The sequence below is a fragment of the Leucopleurus acutus genome (assembly GCF_964270905.1).
Source record: "Leucopleurus acutus genome assembly, chromosome: 9".
Lineage (NCBI taxonomy): Eukaryota > Metazoa > Chordata > Mammalia > Artiodactyla > Delphinidae > Leucopleurus > Leucopleurus acutus.
In genome coordinates, this window is record NC_139144.1 from 87,731,248 (window position 1) to 87,756,566 (window position 25,319).

General features: G+C 32.5%; 1 protein-coding gene across 2 annotated transcripts in view; it reads left to right on the plus strand.

Annotated features, from left to right (window-relative positions):
- Nucleotides 1-25,319, plus strand: part of MKLN1 (muskelin 1) — a 359,451-nt gene that overhangs the window by 238,575 nt on the left and 95,557 nt on the right. For both annotated transcript variants that reach the window (XM_082846006.1, XM_082846005.1), the window contains 4 exons: nt 3,104-3,246; nt 4,528-4,616; nt 12,929-13,038; nt 15,707-15,899. In XM_082846006.1, the coding sequence (XP_082702132.1) occupies nt 3,104-3,246; nt 4,528-4,616; nt 12,929-13,038; nt 15,707-15,899 (535 nt within the window). The remainder of the gene's footprint in view (nt 1-3,103; nt 3,247-4,527; nt 4,617-12,928; nt 13,039-15,706; nt 15,900-25,319) is intronic.

Genomic DNA, 25,319 nt, shown 5'->3' on the forward strand with positions numbered 1-25,319 from the left:
ACACACGCATGCGCACGCGCGCACACACACACACACACACACACACACACACACACCATCTTCTTTATCCATTCATCTGTCGATGGACATTGAGGTTGCTTCCATGTCTTGTCTATTGTAAATAGTGCTGCTGTGAACACTGAGGTGCATGTATCTTTTCAAATTATAGTTTTCTCCGAATGTATGCCCAGGAGTGGGATTTCTAGATCATATGGTAACTCTATTTTTATTTTTTGTAATGAACCACATACGGTTCTCTGTAGTGGCTGTACCAATTTACATTCCCACCAACATTCCTTTTTCTCCATACCCTCTCTAGCATTTATTATTTGTAGACTTTTTGATGTTGGCCATTCTGACTAGTGTGAGGTGATACCTCATTGCAGTTTTGATTTGCATTTCTCTAGTAATTAGAGATGTTGAGCATTTTTTCATGTGCCTGTTGGCCATCTGTATGTTTTCTTTGGAGAAATGTCTATTTAGATCTTCTGTGCAGTTTTTGGTTGGGTTGTTTGGTTTTTTATGTTGAGCTGTATGAGCTGTTTGGAAATTAACCCCTTGTTGGTCTCATTGTTTGTAAATACTTTTTCCCTTTCTGTAGATTGTCTTTTTGTTTTGTTTATGGTTTCCTTTGCTGTGCAAAGCTTTTACGTTTCATTAGGTCCCATTTGTTTATTTTTGTTTATATTTCCATTACTGTAGGAGATTGATCCAAAAAAGATACTGCTGTGATTTATGTCAAAGAGTGTGCTGCCTATGTTTTCTTTCAGGAGTTTTACAGTATCCGGTCTTAAATTTAGGTTCTTTTACATATAGCCGTCCAGTTTTCCCAGCACCACTTATTGAAGAGACTGTCTTTTTTCTCCATTGTATATTCTTGCCTCCTTTGCAGATTGACTGATTTTTAATCTAAGCTCTGCCATTTTTTAGCTGTATAACTGTAGTAAGTTATTTAGCCTTTCTAAGCCAGAATTTTTAAAATGAGGAAGAAGAGGATGATTATTGTTATTAAAATACTACTCCTGTTCCTCCTAGTCCTATTAAAACGAGATAATACACATAAAAATCTGAGTAATTTGTCAGACAAGGGAGTTAGTACTCACAAGATATTAATTATATCATCTTTTATGTTACCACCAGCTTCATTCTTTTATTTTATTGAGGTAAAATTCACATAGCATAAAACTAACCATTTTAAAGTGTACAATTAAGTGTCATTTAGTACATTCACAATGTTGTACAGCCATCACTTCTATCTAGTTATTTCATTACCCCATAAGAAAACCTGGTACCAATTAAGCAGTTTCTCCTTTCACCCTTAACCCAGCTCCTGGCAACCAGTAATCTGCTTTCTGCCTCTATGAATTTACCTGCTTTCTGCGTCTATGAATTTACCTGAATATTTTATGTAAATAGAGTCATAACAATATATGGACTTTTGCATTTGACCTCTTTCACTTAACATGTTTTTGAGGTTTATCTGTGTTGTAGCATGTATCAGTACTGCATTCCTTTTCATGGCTAAATAATATTTCATTGTGCAGACATACTCTCTTTTTGTTTGTCCTTTCATCAGTTGATGGACATTTGGGTTGTATATATCTTTTGGCCATTGTGAATAGTTCTGCTCGAAACATTCATGTACAGGTGTTTGTTTGAATACCTTTTTCATTTATTTTTATTATATAACTAACTAGGAGTAGAACTTTTGGGTCATGTAGTAATTCTATGTTTAACTTTTTGAGGAACCACCAAACTGTGTTCCACATTGTCTGCACCATGTATAAGAGTTCTGGTTTCCTCACATCCTTGCCAACACTTGTTATTTTGTTTTTTTTGGTTATAGCCATCCTAGTATGTGTGAAGTTATATTTCATTGTGGTTTTGATTTGCATTTTCCTGATGACTAATGATGTTGAACACCTTTTCATGTGCCTGATGGCCATTTGTTTATCTTCTTTGGAGAAAGGGCTATTGAGGTCCTTTGCCCATTTTTAAATTAGGTTGTCTGTCTTTTTCTTGTTGTACAAATTCCTTATATATTCTAGGTACTAAACCCTCATCAGATACATTTCTGCAAGCATTTTCTCCCACTCTATAGGTTGTCTTTTCACTTTCTCGATAGTGTCCTTTGATGCACAAAACTTTAATTTTGATGAAGTCCAGTTTATTTTATATTTTGTTGCTTGTACTTTGGAGTCATATCTAAGAATCCATTGGCAAATCCAGAGTCATGAAGATATACCCCTGTTTTCATCTTAAGAATTTTATAGTTTTACCTCTTACTTTTATGTCTTAGGTTTGATTGTATTGGTTCGATTTTGGATCACTTTTGATACATTTTGAGTTAATTTTTGTGTATGGTACAAAGTGGGACCACCAACTTCATTCTGTTCTCCTTTATCATGAGTATTACCCATTATTATGAAGCATGAAGCCACTCCAACATGTAACATGAGTTGTTTTCTAAATAGCTTTTTCCCGATGTACTTGACAAGTAGTAGTTTCCTTCTTAATTTTTATTATTGAAGACAGCCTGCATAATGTAAAATGTGTTCCCTAATGAACTGACGCCATTTTATCCTGTGTATAATAGCAAAACTTGAGCTATATTAGATATATCTATGGTAGGTCTGAGTTTTTTAATTTATAAAATAGGCAGGGGTGAATAGTAAATCTGTTTTTTTCTAGGTTTAAAATTTTACCACTGATTTTGAACATTGAATTTATTATTGAAGTGTAGTCAGTGAGAATATGTAATTGTTACTTTTGCATTCTAATTTTGTTTTATTTCATTATTCATAGTCTGTTATATCTTACTGAATGTCATTCCTTGATTAGAAGTTATCTAACTAGTCCTTTTTTCCCTCCTTCATCTATATTGTTGAGAATGATGTAGTTTCCTGGGAGAAAGTGGTGATGTTATGGTAGCTTGACTGTTGTATACTATCCTTTAGCATAAAAAATAAAAATAAAAAAATCTGCCAGTGTAGGATGAACATTATACGTTCTTGAGTTAACTGGCCAAAATTTTAACTATTCATGTTGTCTACCGATTTGTTTTAAATGGAGGAGGATATAATTTGGTTGTTCCTTTTTGTAGTACTTGATTCTGAAGCTTGAAAGGCCTGCTATAGTCCAGAATATCACGTTTGGAAAATATGAGAAAACTCATGTCTGCAATTTGAAGAAATTTAAAGTCTTTGGTGGAATGAATGAAGAAAACATGACAGAGCTATTGTCCAGGTGGGTTATGATTATGGGGAGGAAAGAGTTTCTAAACAATCTGCAGTCTTAGTTTAGTCTCTTTGTAGCTAAATCTGCATGGTTTGTTTTTTCTTGCAAAGGAGAAAAGAGTATTTCTACTATTTTATTTCTAGTGCCTTATTTTAATATTGTGCTTTAGTTAGCTTTTTCCCACCAGATACTAATTAATATTGTTACCAAAGCAGAAAGAATAAAATTTGGGGGTATTTTTCTACTTCTTATTTTTCAATCTTATTTTTGAATTGTTAATGACTTCACATATACTTCTCAGCTGTAATAAAAATCTTTGCTGTAATCCTTGATGTAAAAATATGGAATCTGTCCAGAACATTAAGATTGAGTGCCCTAATCTGGAAGTAATATTCTGGGAGTTTAGTATAAATTGGAAACTAAACAGAGTAAAAGTATGTGACTGCACCTACTGCAGTGCCTACCTCTTGGAAGGAGCTCAGTAAATTTGAGTTTTGACAACATAGATCACCAGGAATGAATGTTAATTTGCCCTTTAGATGATGAAAAATGGGATAGAAGATGGAGTGGACAAATAAAGCCATGCAGTTTTAGAATATATTTGTGACATGGTGTGTCCCTTTAGCACAATATATAAGTATGTATTATGCCTAGACTACATTTGATTTAAGTCATGAAAGTATATCAGAATATAAGGCAACCTGACTTAGTGACTTTCCCATAAATACTTGAGTCAGCCCAAGTTGTTTGAGTAGAGAAGTGATACGGGTTTATTTTTATGTAGGATAAAGCGGATGCTATTAAACCAACAGAGTAAGGTTGTCTTTGAAAATTTATTCAGCTATAAAAGGAACATTGGCATCTTAGTCAGAATTTAATAACTTAATTCTTTGACAGATTCTAATATTTGGCTCTGTTTAAGTTGTAAGATATGAGTATGAATTGTTTTTAAATTTTCTTCTTACTGCTTGAATATTTTATATTGTATTTAGTTATACATTAGGGACACTAGGTCTTGTCACACATTTTCATGTATTGTAGTCACATTCTTTAATTAACACAACATTTTTTCATTAGCCCTCATTTAATTAAGAGAATACAGTATAGTGCAGTTGATGTGAATGTACAAGTTTTGTCCTATATTCTCATGTTCAACTACTTCGTTACATTGTCCCTGTCATATATTCTGAGCATTCGTTGACCTTAAAATCAGAGTATGATATTAATCTCTGTTTTAGTGCATTTACTAAATTATGAAATCAGATTTGATAACGTTATTTTTTTTCACAGTGGCTTAAAGAATGATTATAACAAAGAAACATTTACCTTGAAGCATAAAATTGATGAACAGATGTTTCCTTGTCGATTCATTAAAATAGGTAAGGTTTTCAGCATTCTGGAGTAGAAATAAATTCTTTATACCATCAGTCATCAAACTAAACTACAGCCTGTGGGCCAAATCCTGCAGGTTCCCTGTTTTTATTTTAAAATAAAATTTTATGGCAACACTGCCATGCCACTTGTTCACATAGTGTCTTTGTCTGCTTTTGCACTACATGGCAAAGTTGAGTAGTTGCAAGAGACCACCTAGCCCACAAAGCCCAAAATGTTTACTATTTGGCTGACCCCCTACTTTATAAATCTGTAACTAAGTGACAGTTATTTCAAATGGAAACTTTTCTACTTTCTCATTTGAAAGTTTCTTAGAACCTTTTCTAAATACTTTCTCATTTTATGAGATATATGGATTTGATTGCCTTGATTGTTTTATGGAAGGTTTATCAGTTCTGAAGTTATATCGTTCTAAAACCAAATATTGCCGTATTCCTTAAGGCCATATATTATGGTTATTTTCTATTCTTTTATATTTCATTTTTTGTGTGTGTGATAATGTTGGTCAAACTCATAAAACTAATTTCATAACCCATTAATAAGTTTCAAAGTAATGTTTGAAAAATGCTACCTAAGCATTTATTGTGTTTATTTAGCAAGTGTTTTTGGTTAAGAAAGTATGTGTAATGCCTCCTCAAAACTAGTGTTTTTAGGATTATTTTGTTTATCTATAAGATGGATTAGTTAGAAGGTAGGAAGGTTGAGGACTTGACTCTTAGTTTCCATCTATATTTCATACCTTTGAAAATATTATGTTAAAATTGAGATTAAGGTGAGTCATATCCCTTTAAGAATGATAATAAAGGCCAGAATCCCATGTTTTGATTTGGGAGAAAATTCCTCTTTTGGAAGGACCAGCTCCATAGTCATTGTTTCCCAGTCTATCAAGAGTTGGCCTGTTCATTTCATTGAGTCAAATAGTTCCATTAGATGAAAAGAATATCTGAGATCTATAAAGACTACTTATAGAGGGGAAACTATTTTTAGAATCATTGGGCTGTTTGGTGTGTTACTTTCTTTTATAAATATAGTTTTTGTTGTTATAATTAATTGTAAATAAAAAACCTGTATCCTGTTTACCTATGAGAATTTAGGAACAAGCAGATTTTTAAAATAAATTCTTGATTGTTTCTTCTTTCATGCTAATGAGTAATTCTTTCCTCAGTATGCAGACCACCCATTTCTTATAGATTCTTGCATAGCTTGAACAATTCTATGATCTTACATTCCAAATGTAGAAGCAGTGAAAATATCTTACATTTTCATGTAGTAAATTTAGATTTTATAATTTTGAAGTACTTATTCAACCTCTAATTGCTTAGTCATGCAAAATGAAATGTTCTCTTTTTGGCTTTTTTTTCCCATTAGAACTGTGAATAAAAGTCTGTTTAAAGATTTTGAATAGTTTCTTCCCTTAAAAAATTTATAGGACAACAGAGGTCTCTTATGGATCAGTTAGACATTCAGATGCCTGAAAACAAGAAGTTGGACCTCTTTCCAGCCCTTTCTATCAGCCTTCTAGTTGTAGGGCATGATGATATTTTTTACTTGACCCTGGTGGGTTAGTTTTATGGTATTCAGGCAAAATGTTAACTAGAGCTTTCCAAATAATTGAAGACACTTATTAACTCATTTGATATTTAGGGTATTAATATTTATATAACTTCATATTTCTCACTTTTCTGTTAAAAAATATTAATAGTGATCTGCATTGTTTTTGCTTTTCAACCTTTTCCCCACATTCTCTTGATAAGTTTTGTTTTTTTAAAATAATATAAGGAAAATGTGAAACTTAAAGCCTGTGTTAGGCTTTTTATAGTTTGATGTTTTTAAACTAGTTTTTTTAGTTTGATGTTTTCTTTAAAAATAATTTCGATAAAACACTTAAGTGATGTGTAGCTTTCTTTTGGTGGTGATTCACACAGATACTTGTTTACCTGGCTGGGATAAATTGTTGGAATTCTTCTTAAAAGAAAAAATGTTTTTGAATACTTCACATTTATGTTGTATAATGATATGTTTGAAAGATCTTGCTTTATTTAAAAAAAAAGTTTATTCTTAAACAACACAATTTCTAAATATAATCAGACTTCAGTTATTCATAGTAATGGAGGGGAACAGAAGCAAGGCTTAACTCAATGGCGGATAATCTCCAAATCATGCACTGACATCTAAATATGATAATTTGCATGTATAAAGAGTATAGCTTATTCATTAAATTTGGCTTAGACCCAATTTAAGTAAGTTTGTTTACAAATTAACAAGGAAAGTAAGCCTTCATTTTTACTGCATGGCAGGGGTTAGGTTTTTAAGATCTGTTGTGGATAATCCACAGTGCCGGCATAGCTGAACTGACCTTTAAGTAAATTTTACTTTCCTTTCTTAAGTTACCTTTTGTATAAAATGAGTATGATAATACTTTCTCTGTCTAATGATAGGATAGGTCGCTATATTGGACATTTTCTTGAGTTCTTTTGTAGTTTGTGGATGAGTGGTAGTCTTATAAATTTTAATTTAAGATCATATTTATGAAGGAAATATTTTCATTTTGAATGTCTCTTTTTTATATATTTATATTCATAGAGCTCTTGATTACATGTCTTTTTACATGTAGTATTTTAAGTACTATAGAAAAAGTACATACACAAATATAATTTGAACCATCATGTCATTTCAGCAATCATTATTTAGAACTTCTTACATGTTTTTATTGTTTTGCGTTTGTAAGTGCTTTCATATGTGGTATCTCATTTGAGCACTATACTGGAAGATAAAAATCTTTCCTTTTTTGGTTAAGGAAAATGAGAGTAGAAGTCAAATGATGTGTCCCAGGGTACATAGCTAGTAAGTGATGGATCAAAGACATAGCATTTGGTATATGCTTTTGGATATGTGTTTGTATTGCTTTAAAGTAGTATAATAGATATTGTTTATGAAGCATCTGCCTAACACTCTGTGAAATAGGTATTTTTACACTCACTTTACAGATGAGGAAACTGAAGTTTAGAGGTAAATTAAATGATTAGGCCAAGACCTTACAGGTAGTAGAACGTAGAGATGGTATACAAACTTAAGTCTGTCTTTTTACGAATGTTGAGTTCTTTTACTGTGTGATATATGTAAGTTTTGTTTCCTCAGGTAGATTGTAAAATCCTAGGGGATAGCAGCTGTCTTCAGACTCCTCAGATTTCAGAAGCAACAAGCAAACTGCTTGCCTCACTAGAGACATCGTATATATACTTTTTGAGTTTATTGTACAGAAATTTATAGGGATTAATCAATGGCTGTGTGAACTTAATGGAGGAAAAGTTACATCTTTATGGTGTCTAACCTCTAACAAATGTACTGAGCATTTCCTTCAATTATGAATATAGGCAATAACTCATAGTATTAGCAATACCTGTGACTTGTCACAGATAGAAGTTATAAATATTTCCCATCACATTACACCATGGCAAATATCATCATAACTTTGAAATTATGATAATTATTAGACCTGCCACTAGATCTTCTTATCTAATGTGTTAATAAAAAAGCATATATATTTCTATATCATAATTTTCTATCTTCATTATTTTTATGACTATATTTCAATACAGTTTGCTTACTCTATAATCTTATGTATTTTTCATTTTACATTTAAATCTGAGAGGGATTGGGTCACAGGGTTCACTGACTAGCCAAAGGGAGTTCACCACACAAAAAAGCCAAAGAGCCCATGCTGGAGTGAAATCTTTGATAGGGCTTAGTGTGGAAGTTGAGAGTTGGCCTTAGGAAGAAGCTTGGTTTTGAGTAAGGTTTGTGAGTAAAAAGAAAATTTAGTAAAGAAGGAGAGTTGTTGATTGGGAGGCCAGATTCAAGAGAGCAAGTTAAACGTTTGGAAGGGAAAACCTCAGTTGGAGATTAGATCAGATGACTGAAAACATAAAGTTGAATGGATTGAGAGTATTGGTTATAGATGACTAGAAAGGTTTATATCTTGATTCATAGCCAAGATAACAGTTATATCAGGAAATAAGAAGGTGATTTGAAGGCAGAAGGAGGTACTGATTCTTGGAAGGATTCTGGAGGAGTCCTGGTTTTTGGTAGAGGGATGACTTGGATTTCTATGAATTTTTTGGATTTTTGCAGCCTGGATGGGTGTGGGAGCTTCAGAGAAGCTTTGGCTGGATAAGTACCCTGTCTTCTGGGGGTGGGGGTAGGGGTGGGGCGGCGGGAAGGTGCCCTGATGGTGGCCTTCATGAGAGCATGTGGAAAGGTAACATTTTAAAATTATAGCTAGTGGGAACATGCTATAAATATAAAGCACAGGAAGCTCAGCTCAGTGCTCTGTGATGACCTAGATGGGTGGGATGGGGGACAGGGAGGGAGGTGCAAGAGGGAGGGGATATAAGTATACATACAGTGTATTCATTGTACAGCAGAAACTAACACAACATTGTAAAGCAGTTATACTCCAATAAAAAAATAAATTTAAAAAGGAAGAAAATTAATATAGTAATAAGAGCTAATAATAATAGCTAACATTTATTGAGCACTTACCATGTGCCAGCTACTGTGCTAAGTGCTTTGTGTACTTATTAATCTGTAAGTAGAATAGATGCACTCTTTCAGAGTGGTTAATCTTAAATTTTTAAGATCTTCCAGAAGCTGATCTTAAAAGTACTAGCATCTTCTAAGAGCTGTTTAGCTGTCTAGACAGTAGCTTCCCAAGTGATAATACCAAAGCATATTGAATGTACCACATATATGTTTAATTGTGTTGAGATGTTGACCCCCACCAATCATACAGTCACCAAATCCTGCAGCCTAGTATGCTTGTGTACTAAATACCTTATCATTTTCTATACATGCCATTTTATGGAAAACGTATGAGAGGCACTGATCCTGATCATGTCCTTGTCTGATTATCGCATTGGAAAAACTGGTGGTTGAATTCTTAGGATACAAACTCTTAGCCTTGGGATGTGTATTAGGAGTTGCTAATCTTTTTTTTTGAGGTGAGAGCAAAGGCATCTTTCATTACGGAGCGAAGAAGGTGTGCTTGGAGCTCCAATTCACATTTAGGTTTCTGATATATAATATGGAGTATGTCTAATATGCAGTATTAGTGTTGTTAATGCCATCAAAAATCATTGGTAAAATTTGAAATGGGTGTATATCATTCTGCTCATTCTGTATATATGCCTTCAGTCTGTTAAAAATTAACTATAGTCTTCATTCATCTAATATATGATCTTGTGAGATGACTGCCTACTTAACCTCCCTCCCACAATTGCTTCAAAGGAATTAATAAAAGAACGTTTTACTTTCTTGAATAGATATAGTAGGAAGATTTTTTTTCCTCCTAATTTTATTGAACTTGGACCTGGAACTTGAGAATGGATTTCAGATCACTAACTAATGTTATATGTCTCTGGTCACAGTTATAGACTGTGTTCTTGGGGCCTGGAGTTTCGAATCCTGTTTTATTCTGACTTTTATATTACTTAATGGTTATTGCAGTGATACAGTAGTACACTTTTTAAATGGTACTGCTACATGAAGAAATGAACACCAAAACAGTGATGATAATTCAGTATTCGTTGGTATAAACCTTTTTGAAATTTGTGTTGTTTGCACATATAAACTGAAGGCCATGTTAACCATCCCGGGAGTCCTGCATATATCCTAATGACTGGTTCCTGTTGCTTCTGTCTTGACTCACACAGCTTCCTTTAGAGGACAGAATAGAAAAGCATCTGACTTAGTACATCTTAGCTCTTCACTGAGTCTGATATGCTAGAAAAGAGCAGTGGACTTGGAAATAAGAAGACCTGATATCAGATATTGTGGATATTCTGTTTTGATACTTAATCAAAAATTGGCAAGTGTTAGTTTCTTAAAGGTAGTTGCATTACTCAGCCTGAACCATGTCAATGTTATATTAAAATCCATTGGCCTGTCTTGTACTTTGAATCAGTCTCTCATCCATGCATGGTTTTGTAAAATCATTCATTGGTCATTTAGAAAATGTGATTCCCTAAGTTATGCACATCTTTCAAATGTTGGAACATTTCATTATATAATATTTTTTTTTAAATCACAACGTTATTATCACCACCAATCTCATCAGAAAAGTACTGGGTAGTAGCTAAGTTCACAATGGTGAATACTAATTTTCCAAAATTCTAATTTTTCTCAAAAGTTTGAATTTTATCCTTGGCAAGAAAACTGTCATTTGTTATCCTTGAAATGACAGGTAAACATCTGTCAAATACCCAAATCTAAATAATCATAGATGGTCAGTTTTTCTTTTAAGGGCTATTTCAGTGGTTATTTCAGCTCACAACTCAGCTTACACAGGTTCTTTTTCTTGAGACAGCCTTCATGCTTTGGTATGCAGCAAAAGTACTTTATGTGTACTTTCCATTGTATCACACAGAATATTAAAGTGATGTGTACTTAATGATAGGAATTTATTAAAATTTATTCTTACACATCATCAGAGACATTCTTAAATGAATTGTCTTTTTGTTTTTTAACTGCAGGTGTGTGATGGTAAGGAATACAGTTCAATTCATACTGTATTAAGAAATACTGGGACACTTTCATGCTACTTTTTGTGGCACTACCAAGATGCCAACAGTTTTATTCAGCATTGCCTTTGCACCATGAGTGCAAATGTCAGTACAGTTTAAAAAAAAAAGGCTATAAAGCCCTAGTCTTATTATGAAAAATAGTTTTGACCACATGGGACCTCCTAAAAGGGTTGTGGGGATCCCCAGGAGCCCATGGATCACAGGTTAAAAACCTCTACTCTGTCCTGTCATTGCTGGTATGAAATGTTATCTTCATCCTATGTTAAATTCCTCTGGATCCTTGAGAGATTTTTGGATACACTCTTCTGCTCCAGTGATTTTACTTCGTTTTCCTTTGCTAATATCAAACTTATAATTACTGTATCTTTTAGTATGTTTATTTTCTTATTATTTGTATTATTTTAGATATTTTGTGTTACTGATTTTTTTCAGATCAGCTTGTCTGGTTACATGTCAAGAAAAAAGTTGGATATATACCATTAGGATTATGAGACTACATTAAATTTATAATTAATTTGAGGGGAATTAATATGTTTACAATTGAGTTTTCCCATCTAGGAACATATTAAGTAAAATTTTTATGTTTTAAAATTTTATTTTCTTGCATATTTTAAACTTTATTCTAAGATATTTTAAGCTTTTTTTGCTATTACAAAGGAGACTTTTCATTACATTTTCTAGTTGGGTTTTCTAGATACAGGGAAAGTTGATTTTCATGTTTACCTTGCATACAAACTTTAAAAGTTTTTCAGTTAAATCTCTTGAATCTTTTAGATAGATAAGCTATACCATCTTCAAGTGATAATATTTTTTCTTAATTTGCAAATTTTTTTCCTGATTGCATTAGCTAAGATCTCCCACATAGCGTTGAGTAGTACAGATATTGGGCCTCTTTGTCTTGTTCCTGACTTGAGTGTGAGTACTTAATGTTTCTCCATTAGTTTTGGTTTTGGTTTTTTGGGTTTTTTTGAGGTTTTTGATACTTAAAAAAAAATCTAGGTAACAAAGTTTTCTTTTGCCTTCTATTCCTTATATATTGAGGTTTTTTTTTTTTAAGTAAATTTTATTAGTTTGCTCTTAGCATCTGTTGAAGTAATCAGATGTGTTTCTCTTTTACTTTGTTAACATAGTGAATTACATTAATGTTGCTCCTGTTGAACCAACCTTCCATTCCTGGAATGAACTCTATTTAGTTACAGTGAAAATCTGGTAGAATTTTTTTTCAGCCTTTTAAAAAATTTATTATTTTTTAAAATTTTGAATATATACTCATAGCTGAGATTGTCCTTAAAACCTTTCTCTTCCGGTTTTGTTTTCCAGGTTATGCCACTTTGATAAGTAATTGAACTTTCAGTCTCTTTCTGTGCTGTGATACAGTTTAAATTATATAGTAATTATTTGTTTCCTGTGGTTTGGTAAAATTCACCTGCTAAATCATCTAACCCTGGTCCTGTTTTTTGGGGGATAGATAAATGACCACTTTGAGTTTATCTTCAGTGTCTTTATAATTAAAGCAACCTCATGATGGCATGGATCATAGGTTTCTTTTTGCTACTGTGGCCCCAGCACCCAATAGTGCAGTGCTGGGGATATAGAAAGTATTCAGTAAATTTGTTGAATGAATCCTAATAAGTTTGAATAGTGATTTTACTTTGCTGAAGTTTTATTTGAACTATGTTAATTTTTTTTCTTTTTCTTTCTTATTTTTCTCCTCAAAGTTCCACTCTTATCGTGGGGACCCAGCTTTAACTTTAGCATCTGGTATGTTGAACTTAGTGGCATTGATGATCCCGATGTAGTACAACCCTGTCTCAACTGGTATAGTAAGGTAGGACTGTATTTTAAAATCCTGATTTCATGCTTCAAGTGCCTATAATAAAGAGAGAATTGTGTCACTCTCTTCTCTTAATTGAGAATAATTTAAAATATTGAGAATAGTAATAATAGTTACAAAGATTAATCAACATTTACTAAGCATTTACGTTTTGCCAGGTTCTAAGCTTCTTTATCACTTATTTACTCATTGCCACTCTATGAAATAGGTACAGTTATTATCCATATTTTACGGGTGATGAAGTGAAACACAGGTTAAGTATTTTGCCTAAGGCCACACAGTTGTAAAGTGCTCAGGGCAGTATATCAACTCAGTCTGGCACCAGAGTCTGCTATTACATTATTATACCCATCTGTCTCTGAATTTTGTTTTTAACCTATATTGATAGAAACATTTAAACATAGTTTTTAGTGGGGTAGTTTTGGTTCCAGATTGCTTATATTATATATTCCTCCATTGTGTTTGTGTTGAGTAAAATAGGAATATTTACTTTTCCTTTTAACTAAAATTTCAAATAGTTTCTATAAATATTATGATCTTATGCTTATAAGGAGTATAAAGGTGATATTTAATAATTTTATTCATAGGTCATTTTATACAATAAATGCAGCCTGAAAAATGTGAATTTAAATGATTAAGTAATAGGTCTTTGATTTTTTTGAACACCTTTAATGCTTCACCTTTGTTTCTGATGTATATCTATTTGACTCTTTTGGCTATGTTTTTGTGGGGGGAGGACTATTTCTTGTTAGGGGAATGATAAAGCTTTAGTCTAATCACTATTTCCTGATATCTTTATTTGCAGATAGGGCTGAATTGTCAACTCATAGGCGATTGGGAAGCAATATAGGTTCTTCCTAAGGTTTTTTTTATATAGAATTTCAGCCCTTTTCTGGTCAGCTTAATTGAGGAACTTTCTGTTTGATTTATTTTTGGCATTCGGTTATATTCAATTTAAAATAGATGCTGGCTTTTTGTATTTTCTGTATGTTTTTTATATATTCTTGGATTACCTGTAATATTGTAAATTCTTTCAAGGTAGAGATGATATTTTTAAACATTAAAAATCACCTTTACAGTGTTATACACATAATAGTGCTTAGTATATACTTATAATCTTCTAAATTGTTGGTTCTTCTTAAAAAAATAATGAGTAAGCTTTTCTGATACTTAAAAATTTTTTTTTCTCTTTAGTCTATGATGTGTACATGTGTCTTCTTTAATATACTCACAAATCTCTTGATATTGTAGGAAGCTGCAAATTTCACCTTTTTTCCCCAACACTATGGACAGATTATATTTGAGAACTTAAAATTGTTCAGTCATTGACTTGTCAAGTTCTCTCTACTTATTGTGAACCTCTAGAAATTAAAGTCTTCACCCTCTTTGAATTTCAATCCTTTTTCAAAGCATTATAATTTTGTTTCATAAATCCTCTCCTACTGTGTATCTGTATGCAGCCTGATAGAAAATTTAAAATGTGGATGTGATTCATACTCCTACAGTCAGCATGATAAAAAGGTATTATTGTTTAATATGGTTCCAGATAGTTAGGATAAATCTTTATTCAGAGGCTAAGCATAAGAAACTATTAATGTGAAGTTAGTTTGGATATAGAATCATTCTTTTGTTATTTGATGAAGGAAAATATTAGTTAACTAGAGTGTTTAAGGAAAAATGTTTTGATCACCTTTTATTAATAAAAAATCAGAGACTATAAAGTGATTAGTGTTTCAAGTCTTGTAAATTTTCCTGCCTATTAAAGAGTAAGGCTTCTGTGTCATCAGTTTAGTTTATTAATTCTTATTTAGGAAATTGTAGAAATAACATATTCTTTTTTTTTTTTTTTTTTTGAAATAACATATTCTTGAATTAAATTTTCTTTTAAATTCTTTATATGAGCTTGTTTTTTGGCATTCTTTGGCATCCTTTTCTGGGGGAGATTTAGTAAATTGAATATTTCTTTTGGGATTGTAATTAATTGAGATTTTTACTTTATAGCTGTTTAATCGATGAGGTAGCCCAGGTTTAGAAAAAAAATTATAAAACTTTAAATAGTCTATTTCTGATGATTTTGAATCATAAAACCTGTTTGTGAATTTGAAATTCATGAACATTTGATAATATTTGTCATTCAAGTAATAACTTATTACTAAGAACCAAGAACAAAGAGCATAAACATTTATGTATATTATTTAATGGTTTCTGTGCATTCAGTACCAACATTGTTATCTGATTAGTAAAAGCCTTGGAAGTTATCATTTTTACCATCTTAAGTAAGCTTTGATAAATAGTTTTTCTGGTTCTTTTCTTCAAAGTTCAGGCTCTAGAATTAGGCCTGGTTTCATCTTTTAATATCTTTTATCTTCATGAAGTATATGCCTGATATATCGTATACGTTCATCTCTTTAATATCTTTCTGCTATATACTTTGTGACCTTTGGTGAGTTATTACAATTGACTAAGCTTCAGTTTTGCCATTTAATAGTGGATATAATAATGATACTAATGAATAGGGTTAGTACAGTGCTTAGTTATGCTTAGTATACTTAGTTAATGCTTAGTAAATGCTCACTTTACGTTAGTAATTATCACTTATTGTTTCCTACAGTAATAACTAACCAAATCTCTTCTTTTCATACCTTCTCTTGTGTTCCAGTAGTACCGTGAACAGGAAGCTATTCGCCTTTGCCTAAAACACTTCAGACAACATAACTATACAGAGGCCTTTGAATCACTGCAAAAGAAAACCAAGATTGCCCTGGAACATCCCATGTTAACAGATCTGCACGATAAATTGGTACTGAAGGGTGATTTTGATGCTTGTGAAGAATTGATTGAAAAAGCTGTAAATGGTATGTCATAAACATGTAAACTTAGATTGGTTATTAGGGTGATTTTAAGTATATACAAGAAGCAGGTGTTTTAAAAGAATATAGGTTTATGCCAGTTCTTAGTTTCTTTCTTTCTTTTTTCCCCCCCATCTCTTTACCCTGTAAAGGTGTTAGCTCTTTGAATTAAGGACTTATTTTATGTAAGACAGGTCCATAATGTAATAATGAGACTTGAAAAATAAGAAAGTAACATACTTGAACTCACATACCTAAATTTAAGTTGTCATCTTGGAAAACCATGCACTTACAAATGCTAACATTGATTAATACTGAACCACTTAGAAAAAGTCTTTTAATGTTACCTTCAGTATCAGTGACCTATTCCTTTACATATTTTTGTTGGTAGCAGATTGTCATTTTTTTTAATAGTGTAATTTGAGGGTGAGGAGTGCTTGGATAAGTCAAAAAATTTTATTATTATACAATTAATAATGAATGAGGAGATTTGTATTGGAAACATCATCTGTGTGATGTGGATGCTACATAATTGCTGATTTTCTTGGGTAGCCTGTATTCTGGCTCTGAAAGAAATGTGAATATTGGAACATAATATAATCTCCCAAAGTAATTGTTTTGGAGGATGACACCAATTGAATATTTAAGGTCTGGTATGTTTTGTTATTTAAAATAAGGAACTCTGTTGTTGCTGTATAGAGTAGCATCCTTTAAAAAAAAACCTACACTTTCATAGTAACAAAGAACAGAGTAGGTGCTGTGGTATAATAAAAAGTAAATATTTGGTCTTTTCTCTTTCCTGGCACACAGCTCCTAAAACCCTTGGGATCTGCGGGGTGATGAGTGTCTTTTGTATGCTGAGATGACTGGTGGCTGGAGTCCCTAGATAGCTTCAGATCTCCAGAAAGATCAAACCATGTGATTAGAGGGCTGAAACTTTCAACCCCACCCCTGACCTCTGGGGAGAGGAGCAGGGTCAGAGATGGTGTTCAGTCACCTAAAACCATGTTTTAATCAATCATGCCTACATAATGGAACCTCTAAAAAAGGCCTAGAGCTTGACACACACACACACACACACACCCCTGTACCTTACACACACACACACACACACACACACACACACACACACACACACACACACACACACACACACACACACACACACACACACACACACACACACACACCCTGTACCTTGCCCTACATCTTTCTTCCATTTGGCTGTTTCAGACTTGTATTCTTTATAATAGACCAGTGATAGTAAGTAAAGTGCTTTCCTGAAATCTGTGGTTACTCTAGCATTATCGAACCTGAGTGGGGGTTGTAGGAACCCCCAATTTATAGCTGGTAAGTCAGAAGTACCAGTGGCTTGGGATTTGCGATTGGCATCTGAAGTGGGAATAGTCTTGTGGAACTGAGCCCTTTAACTTGTGAGATCTGACACTGACTCCAGGTAGATAGTGTCAGAATTGAATTGATTCTCGGTTGGATACCAAGTTGGAGTCAGAGAATTGGAGAAATGGTTGGTGTAAGGAGAAGACCCACACATTTGGAGTAAGAAGCATTGTGAGTGAAAACACCTTAATGCTGAATTATGAAACTTGTGGAATGATACAAAGTTGTATAGAAATTCTATTCTTTTTACGGAAAGAAATAAAGAATAATAGACTTTCTCAGTGCTCTGTTTTCGTATATTTTAGTCTTATCACTATCATTTATTATTATTAGTTACTCATTTATCAGATATTGGTTGAATATTTTACAGCTAAACAGAACCAGTACTGCCTTCTTTGAGTTTATAAATTTAAAGTTAACTCAAAATGAACTGCTTGCAGCTCCATTGTGTTATAATAACAAACCTGCCTCTCAGCCTTGTATATTGTTACTGTTTATTTAATTGATGATGATACTTGCAAATAAATGATTACTACGTTTGAAATAGAATATACTTTGGAGTATACCGAAATGGAACATATATAATAATCTCTTACCAAACCATCAAAATGCCACTAATGAAAGTATATGTGTGTGTGTGTGTGTGTGTGTGTGTGTGTATGCCATTTCTGAGAATGAATTCTGTATTTTTTAACTATAGGATGAAGAAGGCACAAGTAATTTTATGGTTTTTTTGTTTTGTTTTAAATCTTTAAGGCATTTAATATTTTGTTAAGGTAAAGTAAACAACAGAACCACCAGCAATTTTGTGTAATTAGTTAGCTAAAAACAGGTTTTAAAATTGTCTCTTTAGCAATATACTCATTTACGAGAAGCTGTTAACATCATGTGCAACTCTGCTACTGCAGAGACTTAACTTATCCTTCTGACTCTAGGAAGAAACCAAGTTTAGGAAAATTGATAGTAACTATTCTTGAGACTTAACAGCCAAGTCATACTTTTTATACTCCTCACTGGCTTGGAACAGTGTTTAGTTAATAAACATTCCTTCCAGGGTTGTTCAGTTTGCTGCTGACTGCACTGATGATGATTTGTTGGACAAATAAGGAAGTAAACACTGCAAAGTTTTTTGGCTTCTGCTCTGTTAAAAACATAGAAGAGAAGGGTAAGAAGTTCCTGCCTGGTAAATAAGAAAGTCTAGGGAATCAGAAGCATCTTTCAAATTTCTTACAGTGGAGGAAACAAAAGCTACTTTTAGTGTATTTGGTATATTAGTATGCTCTTCTTCAAGTATGGTCTATATTTTAAGAAAGTGTTAGGCTGTATTTATTTCTCTAATAGGCTTCCTATTTGCCTAGAAACATCCCTACATTTACGTTTAATTTCATTAGAGGTGATGCCTGAACCAATCATTGCTACTTCCTCTTTGACAATGCCAGGGAAAAAAGGTAGAATCCAATGATGATAGGCAAAAGTAATCACCCAGGAACAGAAAATACTTAAAGAAAACCTCCCTTTGCAGTGTTTATCTTATTTGTTAATGAAATAAAAGTTTGCTTTTGTGAGACAAGGGGGAGATAAAGTTTAAAGTTTAATAAAGTAGTCCTAAAGTTTAAACTTGAGGTCTTTATCTCTCTCCCTCCCTTCTTCCCTCTTCCCCTCCTCCTTTCTTTTTTCTCTACTCCACCCCACACTCCTGCCCACCCATACCCCACCCTGTATCTCTCCCTTCCCATACCTTGGTTTATGCCATAGTTGTTAATTATATGGTAGGCCTGTTTCCCTCTCCTTAGAATTTTTTTGAGATCTCAAATCTTGTTGGAGTTACTTTTGTGGCAAGGTTTTTAACTACAAATTTAGTATTGTTGATAGATATCGGGCTATTTATATTCTGTTTCTTATTGAGGGAATATTGGTAGTTTGTGTCTTTTGAGGAATATGCCCATTTCATCTAAATTGATGAATTTACTGGCATAAAGTTGTTTATATTCCATTATTGTCCTTTATGTCATATCATGTTCTTGATATTGGTAATTTTTGTCTTTCATTTCTTGGTAGTCTGGCTAGAGATCTATCAGTTTTATTTTAAGAAAACAGCTCTTGGTTTCTTTGTTTTATCTTTTCTCTCTATTTCATTGATTTCTGTATCTTTATTATTTCCTTTTTTCCACATACTTTGGTTTCAATTTGCTCTTCTTTTCCTAGTTTCTTAATATGAAAGCTGAAGCCATTAGAGATTCTTCTTTTCTAATGTAAGCATTTGGTGTTAAGAATTTCCCTTAAGCACTGCTTTAGTTGTATCTCACAAATTTTGCTATGTTGTTTTCATTTTCATTCAGTTTAAAATACAGTTGACCCTTAAACAGCGTGGGGGTTAGGGGCGCCAGCTCTCCCTCCCCTGTCCTACCGCTTGCACAGTTGAAAATCCACGTGTAACTGATTCCCCCAGAACTTAACTACTAGTAGCCTACTGTTGACTGGAAGCCTTACCGATAACATGAATAGTCAATTAACACATAATTTATATGTTACATATATGTACTATATTCCGACAATAAAATAGAGTAAAGAAAATGTTGTTAAGAAAATCATAAGGAAGAGAAAACATTTACAGTGTGTACTATGTTTATTAATATCGTAAGTTTACATTATCTGTTTACAAGATAAATTGTCAGTACCTGTGTCAATATTGTCTTAGTGATACAAAACACTGTATGTATTATATGTATTACTAACACTAGACATCAAAGATGAAAGTTAATGTGGAAAAAGAAATTCATATTTGTTTACAGGTCTAACAATTCATGCATTGGTAATGAAGCAGCAGCAATATGATTGCTTTACAGTAGTCTAGTGTAATTGATACAATTGCTTCACAATAGCTTAGTCTTTATGCTAATGAATGAATTGTTATAAAATTTTTATGGCATACAGTTCTAGTCGTATTTATAATACAGTATTGGAAACATTGTTATATTTTCTAAAAACTATTTACCTCTGATGATAGGCTGATAGTTTCTCCAGTTGAGAGAGGGTGGGAGGGGGGCATACTGTACAGTAATGTAATTCTTTGAAAGCAAAGTTATAAAACAGTAGGAAAACCAAATTATTAATTTTATATTAAATAGCACTCACCTTATGCCTGTATAAATATGGATAGAGTAGTACCTACATATTTTATGCATTCATGACTTACCTCACCTTTTCTTAATTTTCTTGACATTTCTAGGCTGTGTGGTTCATCTGCGAGTTTTTTCAAACTGTTGAAAATCTCCAAAAAAATTTCTAATATATTTATTGGAAAAAACATCCACATATAGGTGGACATGTGCAGTTCCAACCTGTCTTGTTCAAGGGTCAGCTGTACTTAGGCATAATGACACATTTTTCTTTACAACCCTGATAACTTTTTCCCCCTTGTGTTTAATCTCTGCCAGGATCTTTAGAAAAAGATTGCCATGGCATAATTATAGTGGATAACCCTGTGTAGTTCATGATCCCAGAAGAAATGCTTTTTACATTTCATTGTTAAATATATTTTTGATCTGGGGTTTTTGGAGATTCTGTATCAGATTCCAAGATTCCTAAGAGTTTGTGTCATAAATGGATATTGGATTTTGCCACTTTTTCTCTACCTTTTGTGGTATGATTTTCCTACCCTATTAATATATGAAATCATAGTAACTGATTTTCTAATGTTAAACCTCATATATACTTAACTTTGTTTTGTATTTTTTAAATTTATTTTGGGTTTAGATTGACTAATGTTTTGTTAGAATTCTTCCAACTATTTTTGTTAGTAAGGTTGACCTTGTAGCTTTTCTTTCTCATATCTTCCTGTTCAGGTTTAGTATCATTATTAGGCTAATTTCACATAATGTGTTGAGGAGTTAACCTTTTCTTCCTATTTTCTGAATAAATGTAAGATGTGAATTATTTCTTTCTTAAATGCTTGGTTGAATTTACCATTGAGCTATCTGTGCTTGAGATTTGCTTGCAGGAATATTTTTAGCTTACCAATTCAGTTTCTTGAAACTTCGTAGGACTATTCAGAGTTGTTTGATTGGTTGATTGAGCTTTAACAAATTACACTTTTCTAGTAGTTTGTTTTAGTTTCATCTAAAATTTCAAGCTTATGGATGTGAAACCGTACCTAATATCCCCTTATTATCTGTTTAATGTTTGTAGAATTTCTTGAGATGTCTCTTTTTTTCATTCCTTATATTGGTTATTTATGAATTCTTTCTCCCTCCCTAATCCATTACTTTCTTTTTTTTTAAAATAAATTTATTTTATTTATTTATTCTTGGCTGTGTTGGGTGTTCGTTGCGGTGAGCGGGGCTACTCTTCGTTGCGGTGCGCGGGCTTCTCATTGCGGTGGCTTCTCTTGTTGCAGAGCACGGGCTCTAGGCATGTGGGCTTCAGTAGTTGTGGCTCGCGGGCTCTAGAGCGCAGGCTCAGTAGTTGTGACACATGCGCTTAGTTGCTCCGTGGCATGTGGGATCTTCCAGGACCAGGGATCGAACCCATGCCCCCTGCATTGGCAGGCAGATTCTTAACCACTGCTCCACCAGGGAAGTCCCCCCAATCTATTGCCTTCACCATAAGCTTAGCAAGTTCAGTGATCTTTTGAGGGAACCAACTTCTGGTTTGTTGATTCTTTATGTTAACTTTTATGTCCTTGGCTTATGCTCTTTATTTAACGTTGTCTTCTTTCCCTCTTTGAGATGAATATGCGTTTTATAATTTATTGAGATTGATGCTTAGCTTATTAATTTTCAGACTTTGTTATTTCCCCATATATGCATTTAAGGATATAAATTTCCTTCTTCTTCTTTTTCAGTTGTGCTATGAAGTGTTTTCATTTTTGTCCAGTTCAGTAATTTCATTAGGAAATGATATTGCTCTTTTGTGAGTCATAGTTATATAGAAATACAGTTTTTAATTTCCAAATACGTAAAGATTTTCTGGCTCTTTTCCTCATTACTGATTTCTGGCATAAATGCATAGCGGTCAGAGTACATATTTTGTACTATTCCAATTCTTTGAAATTTGATAAGACTTACCATATGGCCCACTTTGTTCAATTTTTATAAACATATTAGGTACACTTGGACAGAAATCCAGTTCTTTAGTTGTTACTGCAATATTCTATATATGTCCAGTTGGTCCAGTTTGCTAATCATGTTGCATAAATCTGCTTTACCAATAATGTTTTCTGTCTGATTCTCTCAATTACTAAGAAAAATGTGTTAACACTTCCTACTCTGATTATGGAATTGTCTCTTCTTATAATTCTGTCAGTTTTTGCTTTGTATATTTTGAAGCTATGTTTCTAGATGCATACAAATTTTAAATTCTTTCATTTTGAATGAAATCTTTTATCTTTAAGTGTGTTTTTATCTCTACTAATGTTGTTGCCTTAAGTTATAAATTGTCTTACATTAATATGTCTGCTTTCATTTGGTAAATATTTACATATCTTTTCCATCTTTTAATTTCAAGCTTTCTGTATCCTTTTTTCAAAGAAGTATCTCTTGTAAATTTAGTTGTTTTTTAAAAACTCTGCCTTCTTTTGATTTGAACATTTATTTCATTTACATGATTGAATTACTGGTAAATATATGGGTTCAAACCTACCATTTTACTTAATATATTTTGTCATGTCCTTTATTTCTTGTTTTTGGTTGTTGTCTCTTACCTTTTTAAACTTTTTAATCTTTTCATTTTTTTATTTGGAAGTAGCACACTCTGTATTTTATTTATGGTGAGTCCATAAATAACCACAAATATACATACTTAACAAAATTTATCAGTACAAGGACTTAGTGCACTTTGAACTCCCATCTACTTACCTTCCAACTCATATGCTATTGTTGTTCTTTATTTTGATACCATATTCAGAGACCCTAGAAGATATTACTGTTCTTGTTTTATACAGTGTCCATTAATTTTACCCAAATATTTACTAATTTTTTTGCTCTTCACTACTATTTGAGTCTTTGATTTTATACCTAAGATCATATTCCTTCTGCCTTAAGCACATCCTTTAGAATTTCTTCTAATGCAGATTAATTCTCTCAGTTTTTGTTTGCTTGAAAATTTGTCTCTTTTCTTGAAGGATATTTTCACTGGGTATAGAATTCTAGATTGACAATTATCTTCTCCAAATACATTTTCAGTGTCATTTCACTGTTAACCAGTTTCCATTGTTGCCAGTTTCAACTATTGCTCTTTTGAATGCAATCTCTCTTTTTGCCTATGGCTGTTTAAATATTTAAATATATTAAACATATCTTTGTTTTAGATTATTTTGTAGTTCTATAAACAGGACAACTCCAGTGTGGTGACACTGTCAATTAACTATTATGTATTTTTGTTTTCTTTCAGTTAGATGTATATCTTTTATTTTCTCATTTTAATTGCACATTTATGTTGAATTTTTCAACCTTCTCTAAATTCTTTCTCTCTTTTCCATTACTATATTGTTAGTAGTGTTTTCTTTCCTTCTTATTTTGGTCTTCATTTCTGTTATGTATTCATTTTGTTTTTCTTCCTCTTTTCCTTCAACTCTGACATTCATGTTTTATTTATCTTTGTTGTCATACCATATCTCTTCCAACTATTTATATCTCTGTTTTCTAACTGTATCTCTAATTTGTGCTCATCTTTTATAAAGAGAGTTTCTTACTTAACTTTTATATTCATGGAAAAGTATTTGGCCATTTTCATCAATTACATGACTACATTTTTCTGTTGAATCAGATTCTTTTGCCACTTAAAATTTTTTTTCTTTTCCTTTTTATATCTTTATATGAATTCTGAGTTGGTTGTTTTTGAGTTTTATTAATCTTTGAATGAAATGAGTTTTTCCTGTTTTAAATAGGTTCTTAAGACTGTGTTCTAGAACAGCAAGATTTTTCCTTATGGTATTGCTTTTCTCTCGGGACACTTTCTTCTCAGCAGTGCTCCTAATACAAAATCTCTCTTTTTTGTTTTTCATCAGACTGCTTCCTGAAAGATGGCTTCTTTCCCTAATTCCTGTTCATTCATGCCTTTGTGCTTTTTTTTTGTTTTTTTTAATTGGAGTATAGTTGCTTTACAATGTTGTTTTTGGTTCTGCTGTACAGCAAAGTACATCGGCTATACATATACATATATGCTCTTTTTTGGATTTCCTTCCCATTTAGGTCATGCCTTTGTGCTTTTGTTTATGTTGTATTCCCTTCCCTGATTACTTTTCCTTTTTATCACCATTCACTTGAAACTCATTATTCAAGGCTAGCTCTTTCAAGCTAGTTTTTAAAAATTATTCTTGCACCTCAGTTGCTCCTCCTTCTCTTAATTCCTATTTGCCTTTGTACCATATTTCTCATTTTGTGCATAAAAAATTATTAGTTTTTTGCCAAGTATAGTTCCAAATATTACTTCATTATTATAACTATTCATGTATTCAAAGGCCAATATGCCATCTACTCTAATAAACACTATATATGAGTTAATTCAATTCTTGTACCTGCTTTCTAGGTAAGTATTATTGTTATTTCAATTTAATAAATGTCAGTGATTAAGTAATTTGCCTAAGACAGCATAGCTGGTAAGTGGCAGAGCTAAAATTTGAATCTATTCATCTTACCACCATGCTTTACCATCCAAGTAAATATTTACTGGTTCAGTTTCCCCAATATTTATTGTTGTAACATAAATTGTTATATTTCATGTATTTCTCTTTTCAGAATTTAATCAAACTGCTGAAATGCATAATTTTTTTAAAAAATCTCTTTTACCCAGCCATTATTATTCTTGAACTATAAAAACTTTTTTATGCTGTACCTGTAAGTGAATTTTTAGTTTTTTCTTTAAAAAAAATCTCTGTGTTGGTGAAAAATCAGTTTGATAAAAGTTTCAATGTAGGCAGCAGTACTGTATTCTGTGCTGTTTTCTTTTTTAATCTTGGATGAGGCTTGAATATATTTTTTTTCTTTTAAAAAAAATTATGTACTTTCACCATTAGAGACAAGAACAGCT